The sequence below is a fragment of the Cavia porcellus genome, unplaced genomic scaffold (assembly GCF_034190915.1).
Source record: "Cavia porcellus strain 051 isolate PalLab524CR breed Dunkin Hartley unplaced genomic scaffold, mCavPor4.1 scaffold_16, whole genome shotgun sequence".
Lineage (NCBI taxonomy): Eukaryota > Metazoa > Chordata > Mammalia > Rodentia > Caviidae > Cavia > Cavia porcellus.
In genome coordinates, this window is record NW_026947499.1 from 45,855,193 (window position 1) to 45,881,387 (window position 26,195).

General features: G+C 46.4%; 1 protein-coding gene across 3 annotated transcripts in view; it reads left to right on the plus strand.

Moving 5' to 3' along the window:
- Nucleotides 1-7,048: 7,048 nt before the first annotated feature.
- The window catches only part of Tmc7 (transmembrane channel like 7), a 45,854-nt gene continuing 26,707 nt past the window's right edge, over nucleotides 7,049-26,195 (plus strand). For 2 of the 3 annotated variants that reach the window (XM_063226599.1, XM_063226598.1), the window contains exons 1-3: nucleotides 7,049-7,182; nucleotides 20,287-20,527; nucleotides 24,639-24,787. In XM_063226599.1, the coding sequence (XP_063082669.1) occupies nucleotides 7,116-7,182; nucleotides 20,287-20,527; nucleotides 24,639-24,787 (457 nt within the window). In that variant the 5' untranslated portion in view covers nucleotides 7,049-7,115. Of the gene's footprint in view, nucleotides 7,183-20,286; nucleotides 20,559-24,638; nucleotides 24,788-26,195 lie in introns of those variants that run through there. The other variant, XM_063226600.1, reaches the window with a different exon arrangement.

Consider the following 26,195-nt stretch of genomic DNA (forward strand, 5'->3'; position numbering starts at 1 on the left):
TTCCTCTGCTTTCTGCTTGTATCTTTATAATTTCCTTCTTTGTACTAGCTTTGGGTTTGGATTCATCTTGTTGGTTTGGGGATATAGCTCAATGGCACAGTGCCTTCCTGGCAAGCATTAGGTAATGGGTCCTATTTCCAGTACTATGTAAATAAATAAATAAATACAATAATAATGAAAAAAAGTGCATTCATCTTGTTTTGCATGGACCTTGAGATCCATTAGTCCTGCTATGTATGCTTTTGCGGTGTGGGCATTCACAGCTGTAAACATCACCGCCTATCTGCAATATGCTCTGCCGGATCACCCCAGGGAAATCGACCTCAGCACTGAGGGCCAAGCACTAGTTAATCAGCAAAGCCTTCAGAAAGAAGCAGCAATACATTCTACGTCAATGGGGAAAAGTTGCAAGCATCAAAGATTCCCTGTGTGCCAGTCCTACCAAGATAAACAGAGCTTCAGGGGTTATGAACAAGGTTCTTAGGAACGATTGCCTAAAAGCAAAAGCCTCTTCTGGCAGGTATAATGACTGGACATCTTCTGACTTTAGCTTCTTTCGTATATGACTTCACCCTAAAGCGCTACTTTTTCAGCCCAAGGGTCTGGCTGTCCTTATGTGTCAGCTTCTTGTGATGGACAGTGCATGCTGATCCACTGTGAGTCCGCAAACCAGACTGAAGGCCTTCAAGGGTGAAGGCTAACATGGAGGGCATTGTGACTGGCACTGCAAAATGGACCTTTGAAAGTTAGGTTTTTTTCCTTTCTTGGCTGGGGTTCTGACAACAGATTTCACCCACTATGCAGGTCTATTGGGGTCTTGGACAGTGGCCTGGGAAACAGGGTACTGCTCTGTGTGGGAAGGGATCTATCAGCTCGTTGCTAAAGAGCAACCTTGCTTTCACCCTTTAGTTAAAAAGCCAGTAGCACCCCAAATTCATGCTCATTTGAACTGCCTCTCCAAAGTCCGAAAATATCCCTAAGGAGAGGATCACCACAGTCCAGAATTGCTGCTGCTGACACCCACTTATTCTGCAGATGTGAAAACTGTGGACTTGGAGAGTGAAGTGGTTTGTTTATGTCCATACAGAAACTCCTAGTAGGAGAAAATTATTATTATTTTTTGATCTTTTTTGAGGCAGGGTTTCTGTATAGGGTTCAGGCTGGCCTTGAACTCACTTTGTAGCTCAGGCTGGACTTGAACTTGCAGTGACCCTCCTGCCTCAGCCTCCCAAGTGCTGGGATTACAGGTGTGTGCTACCATACCCACCTTAGGGTAAGATTATTATTACCACTTGTAGTCATGACAAAACGTAATGTTCAGCATCTTTTTGTTTGCCTATTAATCATTTGACTCCAGAGCAAACACAGCACTAGAGACAGGTATCCCATAATATGTTTCAAATGAATAAGTTCCATGTCTCAGTTATGAATACAGATTTGTAGAAAAGTTGTAAAATGCAGTAAGAAAAACTGGGCAGGTTTACACATGGTTTTTACTACAGTTGGGGCATATCTTTATATTTTTCTTTTTTTGGGGGGCGGGGAACTAGAGATCAAACTCATATGCTTGCCAGGCAGGTGCTTATGCCACTGAGCTAAATCCTCGGCTCAGCATATCCTTTATATTGTTTCAGATTTTTTCTTTGTTAAACACATCGTAAGCTGGGTATGGGAGTGCACACCTGTAACCTCAGCATTCCGGAGGCCGAGGCAGGAGGACTCCCATGAGTTTGAGGCCAGTCTAGGCTACAAAGTGAGTTCAAGGCCAGTGCAAACCCGACTCATCTTCCTCCTTTTAATTCTTCATAGACAGATATATTTTTTGAAGGTAAATTCCTAAAAATAAAAATGAGATTAATGTCTCAGTTACTTTTCTTGTTGCTGAGACAAATACCCAACACCCCAAATTCAAGGAAGAAAGGTTTATTTAACTCATAGTTTGTAGAGGTTTCAGTTCATAATAGGCTGGCTCCAAGGCGGGGTGACACATGGCAGGGGCAACCATTCATGATGGCAGAATACAGCAAAAGTAAAAATGAGGAGGGGAGATAAGGGGAGAAAGAAGACAGGTGGAGGGAGAGGGGGGGAGAGGGAGGGAGAGAGGGGTCGTTATCCCTTATACTGTATCCAGACTAACAGGATTAGGGCAGTGCCCATCCAGTCAGTGGGTTGATCCAGCAATCACCCACCCTAAACCCCAGCGTTGCATCAATCACACTCTCTAGATTCAGTCTCTGAAAAGGTCCTGTGTCCACAGGGGCCTTTGTGAGGGCATCTAGACACAAACCATAATAGCTAATGAAATTGGAGGGCATGAAGTTAGTGTCAGGGACTTAAAAAATTGGTTGGTGTATTAGTCAGCTTTCTATTGATGTAACAAATAATTGAGATCTTATAAGGAGAAAAGCTTTAAACTGAGCATATTGGTGCACATCCGTAACCCCAGGTATGTGGGAAGCTGAGGCAGGAGGATTATAAGTTCCAGCCCAGTCTTGGCAATTTTTTCTCTAATTGATTTATTGGTACAATTTAGATATACATAATGATCACATTCAACTAGGGAATTTGTACTTATACATATTATATCCTGACTCTTTTTCCTCAATCCACTCCCTTCCCTTCAACTCCTCTTCCCTTCCTTAATTATAAAAGCTTTATTTCCATTTTTCTTGTATTCTTTTTTTTCCTTTTCCCTTCCTTCCTCTCCACCTCCCCCATTCTTGTTTCTTGTCCCATTTGAACATTTTCTTCCTATTTCCCAATATACACTATAAATTTTGGTCTTTATTTACCCCTTCAGCTTCTCATACCAGAGGAACAATTCAATATTTACTCATGTGTGTCTGACTTATTTCAGTTGAGAGTATGATCTCAAGGTGCCCCCATTTACTTAGAAATGTCTGAAGTTTATTCTTCTTTATGATAGTATTCCATTGTATAAAAAAACCACATCTTCTTTATCCATCCATTGGTTGATGCAGCCTGGGCAACTTAGCCATGATCTCAAAATAAAAAAATAAAGGAGACTGAGGATGTTACTTAGTGGTAGTGCAACCCTGGGTTCAAGCCATTGTGCTGTAGGGGAAAAACAGGAAGAAACTTTTATTTTGGCTCATGTTTTCAAAGGGTTCAGTCCGTGGTCATTTGACTCTGTTGACAGTTTTGGGAAGGCAGCACATTATGACTGCTAGCATATGGTGGAACAGAGTGTCTACCTCCCAGAGGCCAGGAAACAGAGAGAGGAGGCCAGGGGCCGGGGTCTCAGCGGTGCCCTCATGACCTAATTTCCTTTAAAGAGGCCTCACCCCTTACAGGATCACATGGGCCTTTAAGGAACGCTTGTCCAAACCATATCAGTCTGGAAAATCCACACATTGGTGATCAGGACTATTGTGAATATTGAGATAACCTTTTTTGGGGCCAATTTTGCAACCCCTCAGTTGTGTCTGACATAACCACAGCTGCCATGTTAATAGTTATTTGAAATGTACAGTTTGCAAAGTGTTTTTATTGTGGGTGGAGTGACAGGATGGGTGAGAGGAAGGGAAGAGGGTGTAGGATGTACAAGGAGCCCTGTTTAAACCATGACACCTGCCTTTAATGCCTTATCTGATAGGCCAAGAATTTACTCCCAGGATTTGGAATTGCAACTCAGAGACCTCTAATCAGTTTCTGCAGAGTTTTGTCATCGTGGGACTGCCATGTCCATTTTGTTTTGTTTTTCTAGAAGCAAACAAAGCCAGAAGGAAACAGGAGGTGCAAGTCCAGGAGAGGAAAGCTGAAGGTGTGAAGCTGAGGGCAGGAAGGTGCCAGGCCTCTTAGGGAGCAGGGGAGCTGGTGGGGATGAGTGCGGGCAAATCTTGCCACCCCTTGGTGTAGACACAGTAAGGAGGGGAGTGTGAATTCTAACAGGTGAGGGGAACCACCCGAAGAGAAGGGTGGTTACCAAGGAAAATGGCAAGATTCGGTTCCCTTCACTGAGAAGCGGGGTCGACTGCCCAGTGCCCAAGGCTTGGACCAGGCAGGGAGAGACTGAAGAGACAGGTCTACCCTGCGGAGAGGCCGGAGAGGCCGTGGTGCTGATCAAGCGGAGGTGCTGGGGGAAGGAGCACCGAGGAGCACTTCTACTTCTGTCCGAAGCGACTGCTCAGCTAGGGACACTTGTTGCTAAGATCCCCCTGGTAATAGAGGAGAGCCCTAGCAAGCTTACATTCCTCAGTGAGAAACAGGCAAAGCTGCCAATGGAAATAATGTTAAGAGCTGGGTGCCGTGGTGTAGGTGAGGCTGGGTACAGAGTTCAGTGTGAATGCGGAAGGCCCTGGGTTCAACCCCAGTACCCTCAACTCAAAAGTGCTAGGACCAGTCAGAGGATAGGGAGACACTCTCCCCCTGGAGTAAAGCAATGGGTGGAATCCGGGAGCTCTGCTCTGCTTGAATTTCTGTGTGTCTACCTGCCTGTTCAACAGGGTTTTTGTTTTGGTACCAGGGATCAAACTTGCAAGGCAGCCACTTACGCCGCTGAGCTAAATCACTGGCCCATTAAACCGGAGATTTTTGTGACGGTTTCTTGAAAGATTATTCCTGTTTTGAGGAGGAGGAACTTCTTCAAGGAGCCTGTGTTCATGCCCCTGCCATGGAAAGAATCTGAGCCTCACTTGGCCAGCACCAGTGCCAGGCGCTGGGAGAGGCCAGCATGAAGCATGCCTGGACATTCAGGTTTCCTCTAGAGGGTCACACATTGCCACCTCCCATCTTCCACTGTGAGGGAACTGGGGTCCTTCCGTCCCTGTTCAGACCTGCAGGCTGGGGTTGGGGGCTGGGAGGTGGCCTCTGGGAGAGAAGAGAACATGAGAGATTGTCTTGCAATAGAAACAGACTTCAGTTTTTTGATCCTTCTTCTTTGCCACAGGCTTTTAAGGCATTTAAAAAATTTTAAGCATGTATAGGTAGTATATTTAAAAGTACAAAAAAGGGGATAACTCGTTAAAATCTCCCCTTGTTCCAAGACATATGATGTATTTACAAACATACATAGTATGCTTCTTTATCACACGATAACTTACCTGATATATATGTATTGCTTGTTCCTTTTGCTTAATAACACATGGTTGGTATGCAGAATTTCCCACGTGTCTGTCTACAGAGGAGCTACATAACAGCTGCTTGCATGGGTCAGAATTTATTTAGTCTTCTAGCAGTTGGAATCTAGGCTCTTAGGAGCCATGTTGCAAGGAATAGCCTGTACAAACCTCATTGCTTATGATGTAGAATTTAATATTTTTTATGTAGTTGAATTTATTATACTTTTATTAGTTTCTGGGCTTAGGTCAAACTTGATAAGCCTTTCCCTATCTGGTAATTAAAAAAATACCAAAAAAAAAAAAAAACCAGCTTTTTTTTTTGGCTTGGGCTTTTGCATGTGTGACCTTGGCATCTAGGTCAGTGTGAAACCCTGCCCATGTTCTGTCAGGCACTTCAGGGAACTGCTGTCATCACAGACCTGAGACCTAAGTCTAACTTTGACGTAGACATTTTAGAGGTGAGAAGACAGAGGGGGGGACAGGTTGTGGCACATGGCCCAGCTCATTCAGGAAATAATTAGCACCAAGCTTCCACGCAGTGAATTTTCCTTGATCACAATAAAAATAGCTTTTATATGAGGTAATGATTAAACAAACAAAACCATTTTCTATTTTAGAACAGTTTAGGATTTACAGAAAAATTTGAGGACGGTACAGTTTTACACATACCCCCACACCTCCTTTCCCCATTAACGTCTTTCCCACTAAGATTTCACGTCAACACGGCACATTTTTCACAATTAATGGATGAAGATTAATAAATGATTTCTTATCAAAGCCCAATATGTGTAATTCCCATAGTTTATATCTAATGCGTTTTGACTTCTATTTCAGAATCCTATCAAGGGTTGCAGTATCTCATGCTTCTCTTGACTGGAAGTTTCTTGGTCTTTGTTGTTGTTACCTTGACATTTTTTTTCCAGCATGGGAGACTGAAGTAGGACTTTTGCACTGAGCTACATCCTCAGTCCTTTCTTTTCAATATTTATTTTGTCATAAGGTGTCACTAATTCCCCAAGCTGCCCAGGCTGGATTTGAATTTGCTATCCTCCTTCATCAGCGTCCCAAAGTGCTGGAATTACAGGAATGTCCCACTGTGTCCAGTGACCTTGATGGTTTCTAGGAATACTGCTGAAGTGTTACCTAGAATGACCCTCAATTGGAGCTAATCTGCTTTTAATTTTATTTTTATGATTAGATTGAGAAGGGAGGACCACAGTGCTGAACTGCCATTCTCATCATTCACTTGACACATCATCACCTGTCCCAGAAAGTGTACTAGCCACGGCACCCTCCTCTCCCACACCTGGCTCTCTGGGAGAATGGCGTTGTATGCAGCTACCTATAAAGTTGTAAAGAGTTAGTGTCCTTTCTTTGAAGTATCTACATAGATGGTTTAGAATTCTGCACAGAATTACCCACATTCCCCCAGGTGTATATTTATTTAATCACTTCTTTATAGTTGGTAATTACTTTTAGTTTTTTTACAAGACAGCATCTTGTCTGCACAAGAGCGGCCTAGAACCGCTGGGTTCTGGCAATACTCCTGTCTTGGCCTCCTGAGTCGCTGGGACTTAGAGGTGTGCGCCACCTGCATAACTGCTTTTATATTTTAAATTACACACGCACAGATGCGTAGCGGTGGAGACGAAACGTGGGCATGATGCAAATTTTAAAAGACAGGCATTGTATCTTGTGAAAATCCTTCCTCCCCCCAGGCTCCCCTCCCCACTCCTAGCTTCTAAGGGGTACAGACACTCTAAGGGGTACAGAATATATTTACAGTAACTGTCTTCGTTGTCTTCAACCCTGCAAGCCTGGACAGCTGAGCTCGCACTCAGCGCCCCCCAGCGCTCCCGGCGCCCCCCACCCCCCGCGCCCAGGCGGTTCCCCGCCCCCCGGGGTGGGCGGGGCGCCGGGAGCCACGCCACAGGGCTCTGTGACGTCGGCGCCGCCGGAACCTGGAATCCCGGCGGCGGCTGGCGGCGCTGGAGGCGGCGGCGGGGTGCGGAGGGTTCCCGCGGCGCCGGCGCCATGAGCGAGCCGAGCGGCAGCGCGCCCCCCTCGGGCGGGCCCAGCCTGCGGCCGGTCCTCCTCCAAGGTAGGCGGCTCCGCAGGTGGGGAGCGCGGGGTCCCCCGGGTCCTGCGCCCCCGTTCCTCCCAGCCGGTAGCCCGCGTGCCACAGGGCACTGAGTGGCCGTCCGCACCGTGGTGGTCCCGATGGCCGGGGCTCTAAGTCAGAGCTCATCGCTTGAATGAGACCCGAGAGCCTCGCCGGCCCCAGCGTTCCGGGGGGCGTTGCCTGCCCCCTGGACTTTGCAGACTTCACAATTAGAACAACTGCAGACCGGGTTTTTGTCCGGCTCTTTATTGCTGTGTGATTTTCCGTAAGTGGCTTGCCTTCTCGGAGTCTGATTCTTCAGCAGTAAAATGGGAATAGGGTGGTGGTGGCTTTAGCTGAGAAACGTGTGATGTGCCTAACACAGTTCTGCCTCGCAAAGAAAGGTGCAATAAATGTGGCCAGGCAATAAATTTTTTTCTTTTTCTTTGTTTTTCCGAGACGGTCTTACAATGTAGGTCCGTGAACTGTAGCCCAGGCTGGACTCTGACTCTTGGGGATTCTCCTGCCTCAGCCTCTCAAGTGCTGGAATTACAGGTGTGGGCCACCACACCTGCCTTTTCTTTGTTTTTTTATCGAGTAGAGCATATAATTAAATATACACAACTATAGGTTTTCACATCATTAAAGCCACTGCCCAGTCGATAGCAAAGTTGCCAGTACCCAGGCAGCTTTCTTGAAGCTTTTGTACCTTGTTTTTGTGTCAAGCAAGACAAGACTCTGCCTGTTTTATTTGTAATATTTTTTCTACTTCAGTTTGAGGACAGGGATTTCATAAAACCAAGGATTTAGAGCATGAGCGCTCAGTCTTTTGACTTGCTTGGGTTTCATTGAGCACAGAGGAATTGCCCGGGATCATATAAAAAAATCTAGTATAGTAAATGTATATAAATGACAAAACTATACTTGAAAAGATTTTGTCTATAACATTGAGGAAGCCCAAGATTAATAAGTTAAAGAGAAAACTTACATATCTGATTACTAAGGAGAAATACCTGTGGTCACAGGCACACACAGTATGTGTAGGTTGGTTGAAATATTTTAGTTGTCTTATGCACCAAGTTGCCTGAGTGTTCCCTTTTTTCTTCTGGTGACTACTGGGGATGGAATCCAGGGTCTTTGCACTGAGCCACACCCCTCCCATTTTAAAATTTTAGAGACAAGATCTTGCCAAGTTGCTAAATTGCCTAGGCTGGGCTCATTCTTGTGACTCCTCCTGCCTCAGCCTTCCAGGACACTGAGATCACAGACTGGTACCCTCACATGTCATTAACACGTGGTTTTCATTCATCGATTGTGTGCAGTAGGCATGCTGCCACCTTCGACACCTAGCATTCCGTCGTTGTCTCTGTGGGGCTTGCTACAGCGTCAAGCCACACAAGTCATGAACAAAATCACTAACCCATAATGTTGAAAGTGTATGATCTTGTGGGGCCACAATGCTAGCTGTCCAGGGACTTGCAGAGCCTGTGGGCTGTGGGTTGGACATGCCTGATTTAGAGTAAAACATTAGACATTCTGGGGCTGGAGGTTTAGCTCAGCGGCATAAGCGCCTGCCTTGCAAGCAGGCAGTCGTGAGTTTGATCCCCGGTACCGATAAAAAGGAAAAAGATTAAAAAAAAAATTAGACATTTTGCATTTCAGTTGGATGGTTCCCAACTATAGAAGAAAAATCTGTAAAATACCCAAACCCTGGAGAAGTGCTCAAGAATCAGAAAAACCAGGTGATGTTCAATGCTAATTATTTCCTAGCTCAATATTTATGCTGTTGGGGTCAGTTCAGTTTCAGGCTTTTTAATAATAGCTAAGGGTTGGGGGTGTGGCCCAGTGATGGAGCACTTGCCTAGCATGCACAAGGCCCTGGGTTTAATCCCCAGTACTGCCAAAAAGAAAAATGAAAACCAGCCATTTAGATTTTCTAGTTGGTTTTTATTTGTTGCCTCCTATTTTAGATTCTCCTATTTTATTACAATCCATAGAACACGCCAGCTCTTGTTTCCTGTAGGGAAAGTTTGAGATTCATCTTTCTTAGGTCCTTGTGGAGAGTTTAAGGGAACTTTAAGTGGCTTTTTATGAGTATCCTAACTGGCCTCTAACGGAAACTTCTCCCCTGCTCCTGGGAGAGATGGTGTTTTGATCTTTGTCCACCAGCATGGATAGGAGACTCAGAAAGGACTGTGTTTGAAACTTTGTAGCGTTGTGTAAACAGTGGCCAGCTGTGTGGCCCTCAGGGGAGGACAGTGGGTGGGGATGTTAGCTGCCCACCAGGATAACAAAACCAGAACTAATGGACTTGTGGAAAGAAGAGGTTTATTTTGGCTTAGTACTGGCGGTTCCAGTCCATGCTGATTCTGTTGCTGTTGGCCAAGATGAGGCTGTGTATCATGGTGGCCATGTCAGAGCGAGAGGTTCATCTTGGGGACTAAGGAAGTGGAAGGAAAGAGGGCAGATAGGGCTGGGGAGTTAGCTCAGCGGCATAAGCGCCTGCCTTGCAAGCAGGCAGTCGTGAGTTCGATCCCTGGTACAGATAAAAATGAAAAAGACAAAAAAAAAAAAAAAAAGGGCAGAAGAGGCATCGCTGGGGCATCGCTGCCTCCTAGACCTGCCGCTGAGCCCCGCCTCCTGTAGCACCATACTGGGGATCTTTGGGGACATTTATCCAAATACGGCCACAGACAGAGTCTGGTTAAAGGATGGGAAGCAGCCTTCCTCAATAAAATAGATCTCTCTCCTTCTTAATCACAACTTTACAGTGGCTTCACTCCAAGAATAAACTCTAGGCTCTCCTGTGGCAACCAGGAAGCCTGGTGATGTGACCTCAGCCCACTTGCCAGTCCTTCACTCCTACAGCCATCCCTTGACCTGTGCTGTTCTCATGCCTACCAGTTACCCGGCTCATTTCTGCCTCAGGACCTTTGTACCTGCCCTTCTTTTTGTGTGCACTGCATCTCTGTCTGAAGGGATGTCCCCATCTCTCCTCCCCTGACTGGTTTCCTTGCTGTTTTCCCCAGCCACTTACATCTGAAGTCATTCATCTGGTTTGATTGTGTAGGAGCTGTGGCTCACTGTCCTTGTAAAAAGTGGCTCCTGCAAAGCAGACACTTTATTTTGTTTGCCTGGGGCCTAGAGTGGTATCTGGCACGTAGGAAACACTCTGTTTTGAACCTGGGTACGGAACAAAGAACTTCTTTTGCTGAGCCTCAGTTTCCCCATCTAGAAAGTGGAAATTGTGGAGTGGAAGCCACTGTAGGCCCACTAGCTTCACAGGGGGCTGTTCTGAGACCAGCAGCCCCCGTTACCATCACTGTCACCGCATTGCCACCACTCCTGCCGCTTCCCTTCCCCAGGGGGCCTGAGCGCCCCTGGTCCCTGCCCAAAATTCTCTTCTCAGGCCTCAGGGTTTGCTGTTCCCTTTTTGCACACCCTGCCCAAGGCCAGGTCTCCTGCTTCTGTCTCAGCCTGTCACCTCCTCAGAACAGCAGAGACCTCATACTTGCTGAAGTGTCCCCTGGAGAGACTCTGCCCCGGCCTCCAGGTGCCTGGCATGTTTTGTACATAGTTATGAACAGGAATGACTCTAAATCAGCCTCTTCCTTTGTCAGATGTTTATAAAATACCATTCATTGAAGTTTTTTTTCCTTTCCTTCCCCACTGCTGAAGATCAAGCCCAGGATCTTCAAACTGAGCTACATTCTCAAGCCTTTACTTTTTTTACTTTGAGACAGAGAGTCTCACTAAATCAGTAAGTTGCCCAGGCTGGGCTTGAACTTGTGATCATCCTGCCTTCGCCTCCCCGAGTCCTGAGGCTACAGGTGTGCGCCACAGCTGCCTCCATCCACTAAATACCCCACTCACGAGGTCCTGCTTTCCAGGGCACCTTGCCAGCAGGCATGCAGTGCTTTTCTTTCTCCCTCTGTCCTTCCTTTGCTTTTCTTTCTCTTTTCTTCCTCCCCCTCTCCCTTCCCTCCTTCTCTCTCTTCTTTCCATTAGTCAGTCCCTCTCACACTTTCTCCCACCTCCTCTTTCTTTATTGAGATAAATTGAACCCTTTACAGTATACCATTCAGTGCTATTTAGGACGTTTGCAATGTTGTGTAGCCTCTCGTTCTAGAGGTATGTTTCTAGAATATTCCCATCACCCGGAAAGGAAGCCACATACCCATTAAGCAGCCCTAGCCCACTCCACACCCCAGCCTCAAGCAGCCAGTCCTCTGCTCTGGTCTCTGTGGGCTTGGGTTGGTCTGCTCTGGACATTTCCTCTCATTGTTGCAGTGTGTGGTGCTTCCTCTGTTTTAAGGTTGCATGGTGCCCCTTATACAGTTGTAGTGCCGAGTTTTGTGTTTTCTACTTTGAGGAAAAATGAATTCTGTCACTGGACAAACCCCAAGTTCTAGCGCATCCCCAAAGTACAGAGGAGGAGACTTGATTCACCTCAACCCCTGGCGCAGGCTACAGGTTCCCTGACTTCTTCACCAAAAAAGAATTCCCAAGGTGTGTTAGTGTGTGAGAGGTGTTGAGAGCTTTCCTAAGCAGAATTTAAAGTATACACTCAAAGAAAATAGAATGCACGCCTTCAAGAGAGAGGCACGCTGTAGTCTGCAGCTGGGAATATTCGTGGGGTTCTGGCGGGGGAAATCTGTGAAACTTGTGAACCTGTGGAAACTTCGGGTTTGTTTTACTACAGGAGAGAAGCAGTGACCCACCCATAGGTCAAAGGACTTTTAACAGGTGAAAAGGTGGCTCATTTTTATAGGAGAAAAGCACGGGCATTTTTCCATATCTGTTTGTTTTTATTTTTTTTACCTTACAAAGTCCTCTTTTTTATTAGTACATATGGAAACCGCATTTAGTCTTTTATTCTCCCTTCCCCTCCCTTTCTTCCTTCTCCCTGTCTCTGTGTCCTCTTCTGTCTGTAGAAGGTCTACCCCCTTCTCCTGTGGTCTTTCATTTTGCTCTTTAATGATGTATCCTTTTGGTTTCTCCTATAAGAGAAGTGATACAATATTAAACCTTCTGTGTCTGATTTACTTTGCTGAGCGTTGAAGATCTGAAGGTGCATCCATTTTTTTTTCTACAAATGACTCAAATTTAGCCTTCTCGATGTCCCAGTAATCCTGCACTTTATACACGTACCGCATTTTCCTATCCATTCATCCACTGAAGGACTGACAGGCTGCTTCCAAGATGCAGCTCTTAGGACCTGTGCTGCAGTGCCTGGGTCACGTAGTGCAGTCTCTACAGGGGGATAGTTGGGTCAAATGCAATTTCTGTTTTTAGTTTCTTGAGGACTCTCCATACTGTTTCCACAGTGCTTGTGCTAGTTTGTGTGTATTCCTCCCAAGAATGTACAAGGGCTTCTTTATCCATAGAGCTCTGCCCACATTCTTTTTGTCTCTTGAATTTTTAATGATGGCTGTTCTTTCTGGAGTAAGATGGAATCACAGTGTTGGTTTAATTTGCATTTCTCTAATGGCCAGAGATGCTGAACATTTTTGTGTGTGTGTGTTTGCTGGGCATTGGTACTTTTTTCTGAGAAGTGTCTATTCATTCCAGTTGCCCATTTTTCAATATCTCTTATGACCTGCTTTTATCTTGGGTGCTCTAATATTTTTGAGTTCTTTTTATATTGCAGATATTAGCGCTTGATCCAAAGAATAGCTGGTAAAAATTTTTCCCATTCTGTAGGTCCCTTATTTGCTTTGCTGGGCAGAAGCTCTTTACATTTATATGAGGATTTTTTTGTTTGCTTGTTTGTTTTATTGTCTTGATGGGTGACCTAAGACATTTAGCCCACAAACATTCTTTGGAGTGGGTTTCTCTGAGACCTGTTTTCTGCCCTATACCTTATCAACTAAACTCATTTATAGACAACTAGAGAGTGAGATACAGATAACTGTGGGTAACTTGGTGTCCTGATGTTGCGATCTTAAAAGTACAATTTTCTTCCTCTCTTTCTACTTTATTTCTTCTCTCCCAATTCTAGTTTTTATGACCTTCTTAAAAGGAAATGTCTTAGGAAAGAGACAGTATCCTATGACTGTTTAAGCCATGCTATTTATCCCCCCCCACCTGCTATCTGCTAAACCCATCATCTGGTGATCTGTCACCCTTGAAGGTATTGTGGGAGGGTGGGATGTTCCTGCAATTATGTAGCCCATTTTCAGGCTGGATTTCTTTTCAGGGAAGCTACAGTGACTTGAGCTGTTTTTCTCCTCCGTCTGAAGTAGGCTCAGCTGCCCAGCAACTAGAGCCTAGATTAGGCCTAAAAGCCCCGGGTGACTTTTGTTTGCTTTTTCAGGAAGTGAAGACTTCAGAGGGATAAAAGGGGGAAATAACTGTTCAGTGTTGTGAATGCTGCAGCAGTCTGGTTGCTTTTTCAAGGAGCATTGTTTGAGTCTGGGACCACCCGGATTTTTGCTGGGCCTTTGTGACAGCTCCCCCTGCAGAGGAGAAGGAAGGTGGAGAACCCGCCCTGAGCCCCGAGCCTGTGCCAGGCCTAGGAGCCAGTGGTGGGGCAGGCAGGCTGGGTCCCTGTGGTCACACACAGCTTCAGTGTTACAGAGGCTCAGTAAGCAGGTGGAGGAAGAGCAGGAGAGATAAGTAAAGCTACCTAACTGCTAGGAAGTAAATGAACCACATCAAGACAGAAGGGATCAGTGCTTTGGTGCATGCCTGTAAACAGCACTGTGAAAGGCTGAGACAGGGGATCAAAAGTTTGAGCTCAGCCTGGCCAACTCTGCAACTTAGTGAGGGCCCTGTCTCAAAATAAAAAATACAAAAAGGACTGTGGATGTAGCTTAGTGCAGAGGCCCTCGCTTCAATCCCCACTACTGCGTGGAAACACACACACACACAAGCAAAGGTATAATCATGAAGCATACACAGTGGTCAGCGAAGGTTCCTCACGCCACCAGGAATCCCCAGAATTCTTTCTTTGAAAGGGGTCTTGGTGAAGGGGAAAAGCCCTCTCCACGAAGGGAAAAGCTTGGTCTACATTAAGGAGAGCCCCACTGTGAATTTGAAATTGTCACATATGTTATGTTTATTAATAAAGAACCAGTTATAGCCTACATGTGTCTCGTAAAATACTAGTGGCTTTGTTCTATACTGAAGCCCTGCAGACTGCAGCCTATGGCCAAACAGATGGCAATTTTGCCATCTGTTTTTGTAAATTAAGGTTTTTTGAGAACCCATCCATGGCATTCATTTTTAGATTGCTTGTTCCTTTTTTTTCTTGCTAGAACAGCAGAGCTCAATAGTTGGGACAGGCCTAATGGCAAATACTGGGTTTTTACTCAGCACTTTACTTATCAGCCCCTACATCACCATCAGGACAGGTGTGTGAGGAGGGCAATGTCCCCACTTTACGGATGGGAAAACTGAGGTACGGAGTCATCAAGAAACTTCCCAGTCTCACACAGTGGCAAGTGGAGATGGGGTTGAGACCCAGGCAAGTGGCTTTGGAGGCTGGGCTGTTTCATGCCATGCTACCCTCCCCACCAGGCAGCCCGGGAATGTGGGCCTCACTTGGAGACCAGCAGACGTACATGTGCGTCCCCTCTGATGGGGGAATTAGTCACTGCTCCTGGGTGCTGTTTGCTCATCTGGTTGTAAAGTGTGGGACCCAGTCAGGTTGGGGCCCCACCCAGGTGCTTATTTGCCCTGACTCATGCTGTTCCGACAAGCAGCAGGCAGGTCCTGAGGCTCAGGGTGTTAAGAGCTACAGTAAGAACATGTTTTCTGCCCTCGAATTGTGAAGAACAAGAAACTCATGGCAGGTTTGCCATTGCATTTCAACCTGCATAAGTTACAGCCATGATGCAGACAGAATAAGTGCTTACTTCAGATAGAAAAGACATCAAATCTGTGCTTGTACCTAGATATATAGGAAAACATGTGTATGGGGGAGAAAACATCTTTAGAGTTTGGTACTGGTGTCCTTGGTGTCCAGCGTCCATGAGGGTCTGTTGTAATTCTCACCGCAGGGGTTGGTGGCCTGGACCCCGTGACCCACAAGGCCCCTTGTTACTCAGAGTTTCCATGATGCCCTGAGTGGGAAGCAAAAACCTGCGGTGAACTCAGCACTAAATATGGTTGGTCCAGCCTCTTGGCAAGCGTACTGGGGAGGTGGTGGTGGCATTAGTGCCACTTAGATCATACTTGGCTCCCATCCTGGGAGAGTTCGTGCCCTTTGATAGGATTTGATGCCCTGTGGAAAGAGCTGCCGAGAACATTAGGAAGCTATGGATGCGTTAAGATGTTTCTTCTCTCCTTCCTTCCTTCTGGTAGCGGGGTTCTAGGAGTGACTGATCTTAGCCTCAGAGAAACGCCTTTTGTCTTTAACGTGCAGCAACGCCAGATGTCAGGAGAAGTAGTTATGCCAGTGTGTGTCCCTGACTCCTGTAATTACCCAGTTGTCCTCCCACCTCGATGATAACCTCCTAATTGCTGAAATCTGGCTTCAGTGGTCAAGCAGTTCTAGGCATTCCTGGATGGAGGCATCCTGATACCTGCAATACGCTCCCCCAGCCTCCTGACAGGTCACCAAGCAGCCCATGCACTGGCCATGCACACTGTGACTGGACCAACTCAGTGGGACACGTTACTGGCGTGTTATTTCTGTTCTCTTTTAAAAATGAGTAACTGGGTCTTGACATCACAGGAGTGAGCAAGTCATGGAGTCTCTGGGCTGCAGTTTCCCTGGTGAAAAGCCAGCCTCCTGTTGCCTAGCGCTGCAGGTAGGCGTGAGAAACCAGGTGATGTCATACTTTAAAAAGCATGTGGTGTATATACAAATGACAGCAGATGGATGCTAATTACACAAAAATAATGATGCCTTTATGAAGGAGTGGTCAGATTCTTTTCTCTCAGTACTGGGGATTGAACCTAGGGCCTTCACAGTGAGCTACATTCTCAACCTTTTTTGCAATTTTAAGACAAAATCTCACTAAGTCTCCAAATTGCCCAGGCTAGACTTGAACGTGTGATCCTTTTGCCTTGGCCTTCCAGAATCATGTGATGACAGGTGTGTGTAAGGGTCCGATTTTGCTCTTGTTTTTGAGACAGGGTCTTACTGTGCAGCTTATGCTGTTCTTAGACTCACTTTGATCCTCCTGCCTCAGCATCCAAGTGCTGGGATTACAGGTGTGCGCTACTATGCAGGGCAGGTCAGATATTTTTTATTTAAAGACAAGGAACTTCCCCAGGGTGACAAAAAGACACAGATATTTTGTTTTGGATGGCAGCTATTTGAAAATCATTTTCTACTGTGGATTCCCTTTTGGTGATGGGAACAGAGCGAGTTCACGGAGTGGGAGGATGCAGACCAGTTTATTACTAGTTTGTTTGGATAGCATGTCAGCATTTATGAAGCACTTTCATATCCCTGGCCCACTGAACCATTTCATGGGAGAAGGCTATAGCTTTGGGGTCTCATAAGCCATGATAGGACCCTAGGCTCAGTGCTTATTAGTTTTGTAAGTGGGTAGCTACCTCAGTTTCTTCATCTGTAAAATAGGGATAATTCCGTTCCAGGAGGAGGTGGGATTAGCCAGTATGATGATGCTTTACCAAGTAATTGGGATAGCCTGGCATCTCTCAGTGCTTGCTTAGGAGAACCCAGTTTCCTTTATGTCATTTGTAACTCTGGCCTCACCATCACGTGGATGAGGTCCTGATTGTTATATCTCGCCTTCCTGAGATGGGAAAAATGTGACTCTAGGACAGTTTTGTCTCTCCTTGGGTGACTGACAGTGGATGACAAACCAGCCAGCATCTCCAGCCAAACCAAGCTTGGGCTCTGCCCTTTGTCCCTGACCCTGTGGTTGCTGAATATTCAGTAGGTAGCTGCTGTTCTCCAGTCAAAGACCTTTGTTCCTGGTTAATAATTGCTCTTTGTTGCTGCCCAGAGAGAGGAGTGGCTCCTGCAGCCCTTGGACCCTGTGGCCATCAGAGCAGGGCATGTGTCACATCCTCAGGGTGTGTTGGGCCAGGAAATGAAAGGATGATCATCAGAGCCCCAGGCATGCGTGTCTATGTATCATTCATTTGCGGTTTGGTCTGTTGTATATGATCATACCTGTCAGAGAGAAGCAGAGATCACAGATTGTTCATCATTGTGGGGCCTTGGCTGGCCGCCCCCTCTAGCCCTTCCTTGTCCTACTGGGCCATCTGAGGAGTCCACTGTATGCCAGGCACTGCACTGAGACCTTCTCTTGTGATCACTTTTGATTCTATAACCAGCCGCTGTGCCTGGGCCTGCCCTTAGTGTCTCAGTTTAAACTAGGGTCATGCTGGGTGTGGTGGTGCATGCCTGTAATCCCGGCACTGTGTGGCTGGGGCCAGAGGGTGGGAGGTTGAACAAAAGCCTGGACAATTTAGCCACTTAGCAAGACCCTGACTCAAAATTTTAAAAGACTGGAGCTATAGCTCAGGGTAGAGTTTCCGAGTTTGGTCCTTGGTACCACAGACAAGCAACAGATAACGTGGCCAGACTCTACCATTCTCCACCCCTGACCCCTTGGAGGCTATGACTCCTCTCAGTCGAGTCTGTGGGTCACACTGTAACCTGCAAAGCCAGACTAGATCTGACCCTCTCTGACCTGCCTGAACTCTGCTTTTCCATTGTCCTGTCCCAGAGACCTAGTGACAGTGAAAGAACTCCTCTGTACATTGTAACTAAAACTGTGTGATTTCTGCTGACTCTATGCTCCAGAAATTCAGCAGGGTGCAGAGGAGATGACCTGTACCACTGCGTATGGTGTCTGCCAGGGACACAGCCTCTCCGGTGGCCTCTTCCCAGGGCTGGGTGGAAACTCTTTGTTACCTTGTGAGCTTTGGCCTCATCCTCTCCTTGTGGGCCCAGCTGGACTGGACTTGCACACGGCAGCCCTGTGCCCCAGAGCCCAGGAGTGCAAGCTGGCTTGGTGCTATAACTGGGAGAGCACTTATTCCATTGCATCCTGTAGTGAAAGCAAGTCAGAGGTCTTGCTCAGACTTAAGGGGAGGAGACTAGAGAAATGTTGGTGTGAGTCCTTGAGGGTCTGGGGAGTCTTCCAAGACGCCTGTCCTTCACTCTGCTGTATCACATGCCTGCGTGCCCTTTCATAGACGTGCCATGTACACCCCTCCTGCCCCAGGACCTGTGCACTTGTTTCCCTCTTCACAGGGTGCCCTACTCCAAATACCCCTGGGTCTTACACCTTCCCTTCAACCTTACTAAATGTCACTGTAATAGCCAATACATGACCCCTCCTTATTAAACCCAGCACGCCCCTCCTCATCACCTCTATCTCCTCAGTCCACCTTGTTCCCATTACACTTACCACTTGCTGGCATCTTTAATGCCAGCTCATTGTCTGACCTCCCTCTCTGCCACCTGGGAATGTAGGTGCCATTCGAGTAGGGCCTTTGCTTTGTTTTCTAAGTAGCCCTAGCTCTAGAAAGGACACATGGTAGATACATTTGTTGAATATTTGACAAGGAAACTAAGTAATCTCCCAAAGACACACAGCTCAGAATCGACAGAGCAGGATTCAGACCCAAGCAATTCAGCCTCTAATATGAGGTCATTGAGGCTTTGCTCCCTGCAGTGGGGGTCACTGCTTAGGTATCAGGGCCATCTCCTATCTTCAGTGCCTGGGTCCTGTCTGTCTGGCCTCAGTGCCCTTCCTGCAACTAAAACCTCATAAGGCATAAAATTCTTTGAAGGCGGCTTTCTTTGTCTTTGACAGGAAGCGCTGCTGCCTTTGAGCACCTCAGAGGCCCAGTAAACTGGTACCCCTAGCTGTGGCCTGATGTGGTAGAAAGAATACGATATCATAGTCAGATACCTGATTCTGCCTCCAGAGCGCTCAATTACCGGTTCTCTGATGTAGGCAGATGAGGGATGCCCTTCATCCTTCTGTCTATCCTCTAGGTATTTACTGAGCACATATTCAGTGCCAAGGAGAATGGTGGGTCTTAGGCCATGATGATGAGGACATCAACATGGTCCTCTGCAAACTTCCAGTCTGATGGGAGGTGGACGCTGCCCACAAGTGTGGTCACACAAATACATAGGTATTTGCAGATTGTGGATACAGGAAAATGTGTAATAAGGCATCTATAACAGTACAGTGATGCGGGAACACTTTCCCTGGGGAAATGACTTTGAGTAGGAGTTCATAGCATAGAGAGATAGAATAGGTTTGTTCCAGATAAAGGAAACAACATCTACAAAGGCTCTGAGGAGGAGGGAGCTGGACCTGCTGTGGCAATTGCAAGATCTTGAAAAATGTGCGATTGGAGGGTTGAGAGGCTGCAGGGCCAGACTGGGGTAAAGCAGTCAGATTGTACAGGACTTTGAGCAAGGGATCGAGGGTCCCATCAATGAGTTATTTCCTCATCTGTAATATGGGGGTAATAATAGTACCAGCCTATGACCATGTGGTCAGCAGGAATTGGCTGGCTGGAGGACTGTCTGAGATGTCCACTCCTCTGTTCACCACATTGCCGTGGGCTTGTTTTGCCTCCAGAGAGGGCCCAGTAGCCTGTAGGGCTCTGGGCTAGGCTTAGGAACCGCAGAGATTTCTCCTGCTGCGTTCTGTTTGTCTAAGCAGAATCCCAGAAGTTTGTGTGACTCTCTTACTGTGGTGCCTGACTCATGGGAAATGCTGTCAGTGCTCCTGTTTTTGAAGTTCTTGTTTACTTGTATTTGCATGGTGCATTGTGCATTTTGCATAGTGCAATATGTTATGACACCTGTACTGTGTGGGGATAGTTGGAGCAAATATTTCTACCCCATTTGACAGATGGGCTACACATTGAGCTAGGGATTATAACCAAACATGAGAACTCAGATCTATTATGCAACGTAAGCATGTTTGCAAATCCATCTGTAGGAGATGAAACCCATTTGCAGGTGATTTCATTGTGCTGTGCACTATTATGGTAAATAAAATAAGATCCAAATGCTTTGGTCACTGGCCCAGGCTAGACACTGTGCGGGGCTTAGTTATGGTCTCCAGCATCCAAGTCTCCTGCACAGATATGCCATTTGGTTCCCAAACTCTCTGGACTGAAGGATGCTTTTCTTCTCTTACCCAGAAAACCTCTCTGTGGACTCCAGCTTCTCCTCACCCACTGTGAACTTCCTCCAAGAATTGCCAAGCTACCGCTCCATGGCACGAAGGAGGACGACCCTCCTTTCTCGGGACAAGCAAAGTGGTGCACTGCTGAAGCCGACAGACTCTTACAGCTCCCACCTGGAGGGAGAAATCACTGAAAACCTCAATAGCCAATCCATTCGGAAGTATGCACTGAACATTTCTGAGAAGCGGAGACTGAGGTTTGTTAGACGGCCACCTAGAAGCTGCATGGTGTGTGTTACAGAAGGGTGTTTTTCCTGCATGGAATGTATTTCCTCAAGATCTCACCCAATTGAAACTTTATTCTTTAGGGTACACTAAGCCACTGTGGCAGGTCCCACACCTGTAATAGCTTAATAAATTACAAATTTATTTCCTGCTTACATAAAGTTCTAGGTTCAGGTCAGTAGGGACTTTGTAGCCATTCAGGGACCCAAGCTCCTCTGTCTCGTGGACTCTGCATCCTCCTCTCTTAAACTTTTATGTTCTGGATCCAGCCAGTGGAAAGGGATTGATATGGAAGATAAGTCACCCTAAAGTTTAGCAGGTTAAACAAACCATTTCGCAAGGCTATAAGTCAGCTGGACATTTCCAGTTTTAGTTGGGCTCTGTGTATACTTTTGGTTACTGCTGGCTGGGCAGATGGCTGAGTGATCCAGGCTGGGGGTCAGTGGGGAAGGCTTCAGCTGGGGTAATCACACAGTCTTTATCTCTGTCAGGTCAGCACAACCTTGTTCACTTGGTGGCAGCTGGGGTCCAAGAGGGAGCAGAAGCCTGTAAACCTCCTGAGGCTGGAGAGAGAGCATTGCTTCCATGCATTCTGTAGTCTAAGTGGCTCTCAAGGCCAGTCCAGATTCAATCGACAGGGGAAGAGATTCCTTCGCTTAGTAAAAAGTGGTGCACATCACTTCTGAATGGAGCATGTACATGTTAACCAGGGACTCTTGGGGGAGGTTATGGGGCAGCTCTGCAAGTTGCATATATCACGTCTGCTTAGATTTCTACCAGAGAGGGTTAATGTAGTAATGTAGCCATATCTAATTGCCAGGGAGGCGGGAAATGTCTTCAGTATGCCAAAGAGGGAGACAGTGACCTTTGGTTGGGACTTTGCCATTTTCTCTATTTCTGCAGAACTCAAAACCTGGTTTTCCTTTCTGCCTGAAAGGATTTCAGAGGCAGGTATGCCTGATTAACTCTCATGGGAGCCACCCAGGAGCAGTGGCATAAGTACTTTTGGGAATGTCCTCTGCTTTGTAACTTGAAAGCACATGAACCTTGGTGATATATATATATATATTTTTGAGGTAGGGTCTCACTATGTAGTTTAGGCTGACCATGAAGTCACTATGGAGCCCAGGTTGGCCTTGAATTCTGGGCAATCCTACTTCTGCCTCAGCCTCCTGAGTGCTGGGATTACAGGGAACCTTGGTGATTTTTATTTTTAATTTGGGGAGGGGTATTTGTAGGTTAAAAAATTTGCAAATAATGTCAGGCTTTATGAATGAAGCTCCCTACTAGTTAAAGATTTTCACATTTTGAATTCTTGTAAAATATAATTGCTCTGGGCCCAAAATTTGCCAAACCTAGAGAGAAACATTTTTTCCTTCTACCTAAGGGCTTCCAACCTGGTTGGTGAAAGGAAATTGGAAGACACTGTCAGTCTGCTTCTCCATGAATTCCTAGACCATGGCACAGGGCAGGGCACACGGTGGCACGGAGACCATGGCCAGACCAATGGCTGATAGCTCCTGAGCACAGAGCAGCCCTGTGCTATTGGAAGCACTTGGAAATTTGGGGTCAGATTGTTCTCTGCTAGGGGTGCTGTCTGTGCATTATGGGATGCTTAACATCATCCCTGGCCTCTAACAATGAGAGGTTAGTAGCATCTTCCTCTCACAGTTTTGACAAAAAGCAGTAAAAATGTCCCTAGATATTTCCCACTGTCCCCTGGGGAGGTTGGTGGAAAATTGTCTCCAATTAACATTAGTTAAATGTTACCTACTTTATTTACCCCATTGTGTTTAATGAAAGGCTCAAGCCCTTCCCTTGACAGGGGCTCCCTGTCCTCCAGGAGGACAGGTGGGGGCTGGGTCACATGCTGGGTAGGGCACAAGTCACTGGCTGTGCACCTGAAGCAGGGACTGAACACATCCACCCTTAAGCTGCCCTCCAGCTACCCCATACCCTTCCCCTGGGACTCCTCACATCCATATCTCTCTCTCTCTCTCTCTCTCTCTCTCTCTCTCTCTCTCTCACTCTCTCTCTCTCCTGCAGCTCCTGTTCCTCCCTATCCCCTCCCCTCCCCCACAGTCCCTGACCCCTGCCCCAGAACTGCACTTTAGGAGGATGTCAGGATGTCCAGACTCTGTCATGAAGGACCAGGTAGTAAATGTTTCAGGCTCTGCAGGCCGTGTGGTCTCTGTGGCAGCTGCTCAGCTCGGCTTTTGTAGCAGTATAGAGGATTCATAGTAAGCTCACCTGGCTCTGCACCGGTGAACCTCCATGAACAGACAGTGACATCTGAGTTTTGTGTAACTTTCATATGTCATGAAAAATTCTTGTTTTGATTTTTTTAACCATTTAAACATGCAAACATAAAAAAATAGTGTGCAGGCCAGAGGGTTTGTCCACAGGTCATTACCTGCTGATCCCTGCCCTAGACTGTTAGTCCTCTCAGGCCAAACCTCACCTCAATTGTGCCTTTCTGAAGGCAGCAGTTTATACCAGCGGGCAGTCTGAATATTTGACAGTGTCTGGAGATACACTGGATTGTTGGAACTGACAGACTGGGTCAGGAGTGCTGCCAGATATCCTGCTGTCCCAGAGAGCTTCTCAGGAAGATCCTACGCAGTCCCAAGTGTCAGTTGTTCAGGATTAAGAAGGTGGCACACACCTGTAACCCCAGCACTCAGGGAGGCTAAGGCAGGAAGAGTCCTACTGGAAACTATCTCAAAATAAGAAAGGCTGCATATGTAGACCAGTGCAAAGACCTTGGATTCAGTCCCCAGTACTGGAAAAAAAAAAGCCATTTCTCTGCCTGCTTATAAACATGTGAAAACAACTCTATATGGATAATAGGAAGTTGAAGGGGTGGAGATAGGAGGCATTTTCACAGCAGGAGGAAGGAAGAAAAAAGTGTGTAGACTCGCCAGAGTAGTGAGGGTCTAATGTGAAGACTCCACGGGCATAAAATCATGAAATCCATGTAGGAGGAGTCTCAAAGCCAGGTCTGCCTGAGAGACTGGAAATTCCAGCCTAAAGGATGCTGTTTGTATTCTGTAATCGCTGAAGGGCCATAAAGCTAGAATATACCTCTCTTTCTGTAACAATTTGTTTATCTATCTCTGGTCTGTCTGTCTTACTTACCTGTCATCCACGCTCAGGGGGAAGCAGTTCACTGCCCATGAGTAGAGGGGCGGCACCTATTTTTAATCAGGAGGCTGTGTGTTTCTCCGGTGATGGATGCTGACTGAGAACCTGCTGTGCAGCAGGTGCTGTGTTTGGGGTTAGAATGGAGGGGAGGTGGGCGAAGCAGGTGGCGTCTCAGGCCCAGGACACAACAGTAACTACCATACATCTTTGGCCTTTAACTATCTTGCAGTATTTTGGAAGAGACAGATGTTAAATCAAACGATTGTACAATTGGAGAGGATATGGTTTGAAAAGGAGTCTTCTATGGGGTAGAATGGGAGGGCTTAATTGACTAGGCGTGGGGAAGAGGACAGGTGTGACTCTGCAGAGTGATTTTACTGGGTTCCATTAAGCAGCTGCTTGATATTTTCCCCATCCCAGCCCCAGGTGCCCACTCACTTACTCTCTGTCTCTGTAGATGTCCCAATGCTAGACATTCCATGTAAATGAAGAGGTATAATAAGTGACCATTTGTGTCTGCTTGTTTTTTCATTTAGTGTAATGTTTTCAAGCTGCTTTCAAGTTGTAACCTTGATTCCTTTTAATGGCTGAATAATATTCCAGTGTATGTATAGACCACTTTGTGTATCTATTTTTCATTTGATGGAGCACTTGAGTGGTTTATATTTTTTACCTATAGTGAACAATACTATTGTGAATTTAGCTGGTAAGATTTTTGTGTGTGTGTGAACCGTGTTTCCAGTTCTTCTGGGATCACCCCTGAAGGTAGCACTGCTGGGTCATAGGGTCATTGCACATTACACCTTCTGGGGACTGCCCACGTGTTTGCCACAGTGGCTGCTCCATTTGACGTTCCCAGCACCACAGCTGAGGGCTCTTAGCCTGAGTTTTATTGGATGCTGCTGCCATTGTCACTGTCATGGTACTTTTGAAATGCAGGGCCATTCAGGAGACCCAAATGAAGTATTTGTCCGAGTGGGACCAGTGGAAGCGGTACAGTAGCAAGTCGTGGAAGAGGTTCTTGGAGAAGGCGCATGAGATGACGAGGCACCTGGAGCTGTGGCGGGAGGACATTCGCAGCATAGAAGGTACACGGCCGCACTGCAGCACCCCACGCAGCTCCCGCCTCTGCCCGCCTGGGACCTGGGGAGGGCAGCCTCGCTTTCCCCGAGTGAGCTGAAATGCAGCGTTTTTTTTGTTGGTGAATACAAACAGCAGCCCACACTTAGGCTTAGCAGAACTTGTGTCTGTGTCACCTGGAAAAGTCAGACATTTCCTGTTCCTGCCGTTGGTGGTGGTGTCTTGGAAAGATTCTGTTTGTGCAGTTTCCAGTAGTTTTAGACCTGGCCATTAGATACGTGCTAATGAAGATGTTCATATATTATTCTATCACAGATGTGTTTCTTAACGTTGTAATGAAATATAAAACACGGTGAGCTGGCTCAGAGGCTGCACTGGACTGTCACAGGTGCTCACGGCTATGAAGGTGCTAAGAATCTCTATTTTCCCATAAGAGCAAGCATTTGGGGTACGAGATTGTGTTAGTCAGCTTGGGCTGCCACAGCTGAATACCATCGTCTGGGTGGCCTAAGAAATAGATTCAGGGGCTGGGGATGTAACTCTGCAGTAAACCATTTGCTTAGAATGCATGAGTGCCTGAGTTGGATCCTCAGTGCTGCAAATGGGAAGAAAGGGAGAGGAGGAGCACAGGACTCTGGTTAGTCTTGTAGGGACACTGATCCCATTGCGGGGACCCGTCCCTCATGACCTTGTCTATTCTAATCCCAAAGCCCCCTCTCCAAATGCCATCACCCTGAGGATTATGGCTTCAACATATCTGAGGGAAGGGTGGAAGGACTTTCAGTTCACAGAAATTGGAAGTTGTGCTAAAATATAAAATTAGAGAGAAATATTAAATATTTGGGTGATACAAGAGTCAGTGGGGGGATGCCTCTTGGAATTACACATTTTCTACTGTAAAGCAAAATGATTATAAGCATTGCCTCAAAACTGCTAAAATGGAAATTATTTGTTAAGTGTATAGGGAATGTGGGAGGATAAGTGGAAAAAATGATTATCCTTGTCATTATATTGAAAGGATGTAAACTATCACCAGTAATCTACTCAATCCACTAGCTTTTCATTATTTTATATGCAGAATGCAAACACATTTCTAAGGGATTTCAGAGGCTCGCCTAAAACTTTAACCACATACTCGTACTTTTCATCTTGAAATTTAAGTGTAACATCTTTGGAGCAAAATAATAAACACTGCCTTTATTACACATCTGTGAACCAGCCACTGTGTTGAGCAGTTTACTCCTGTTGTCTCAGTGAAGCCTCACAATAACCTTTTATATAGATGCTTATCTTTTGCCAGGCTGAGCAAAATTAAGCTATTTGTCCAAATTCACTCAGCCAGGATGAGGCAGAGCTGGTGCTCGAACCCAAGCATTCAGACATCATGGCCAAAGTCTTGGCCACTGTGCCCACCAT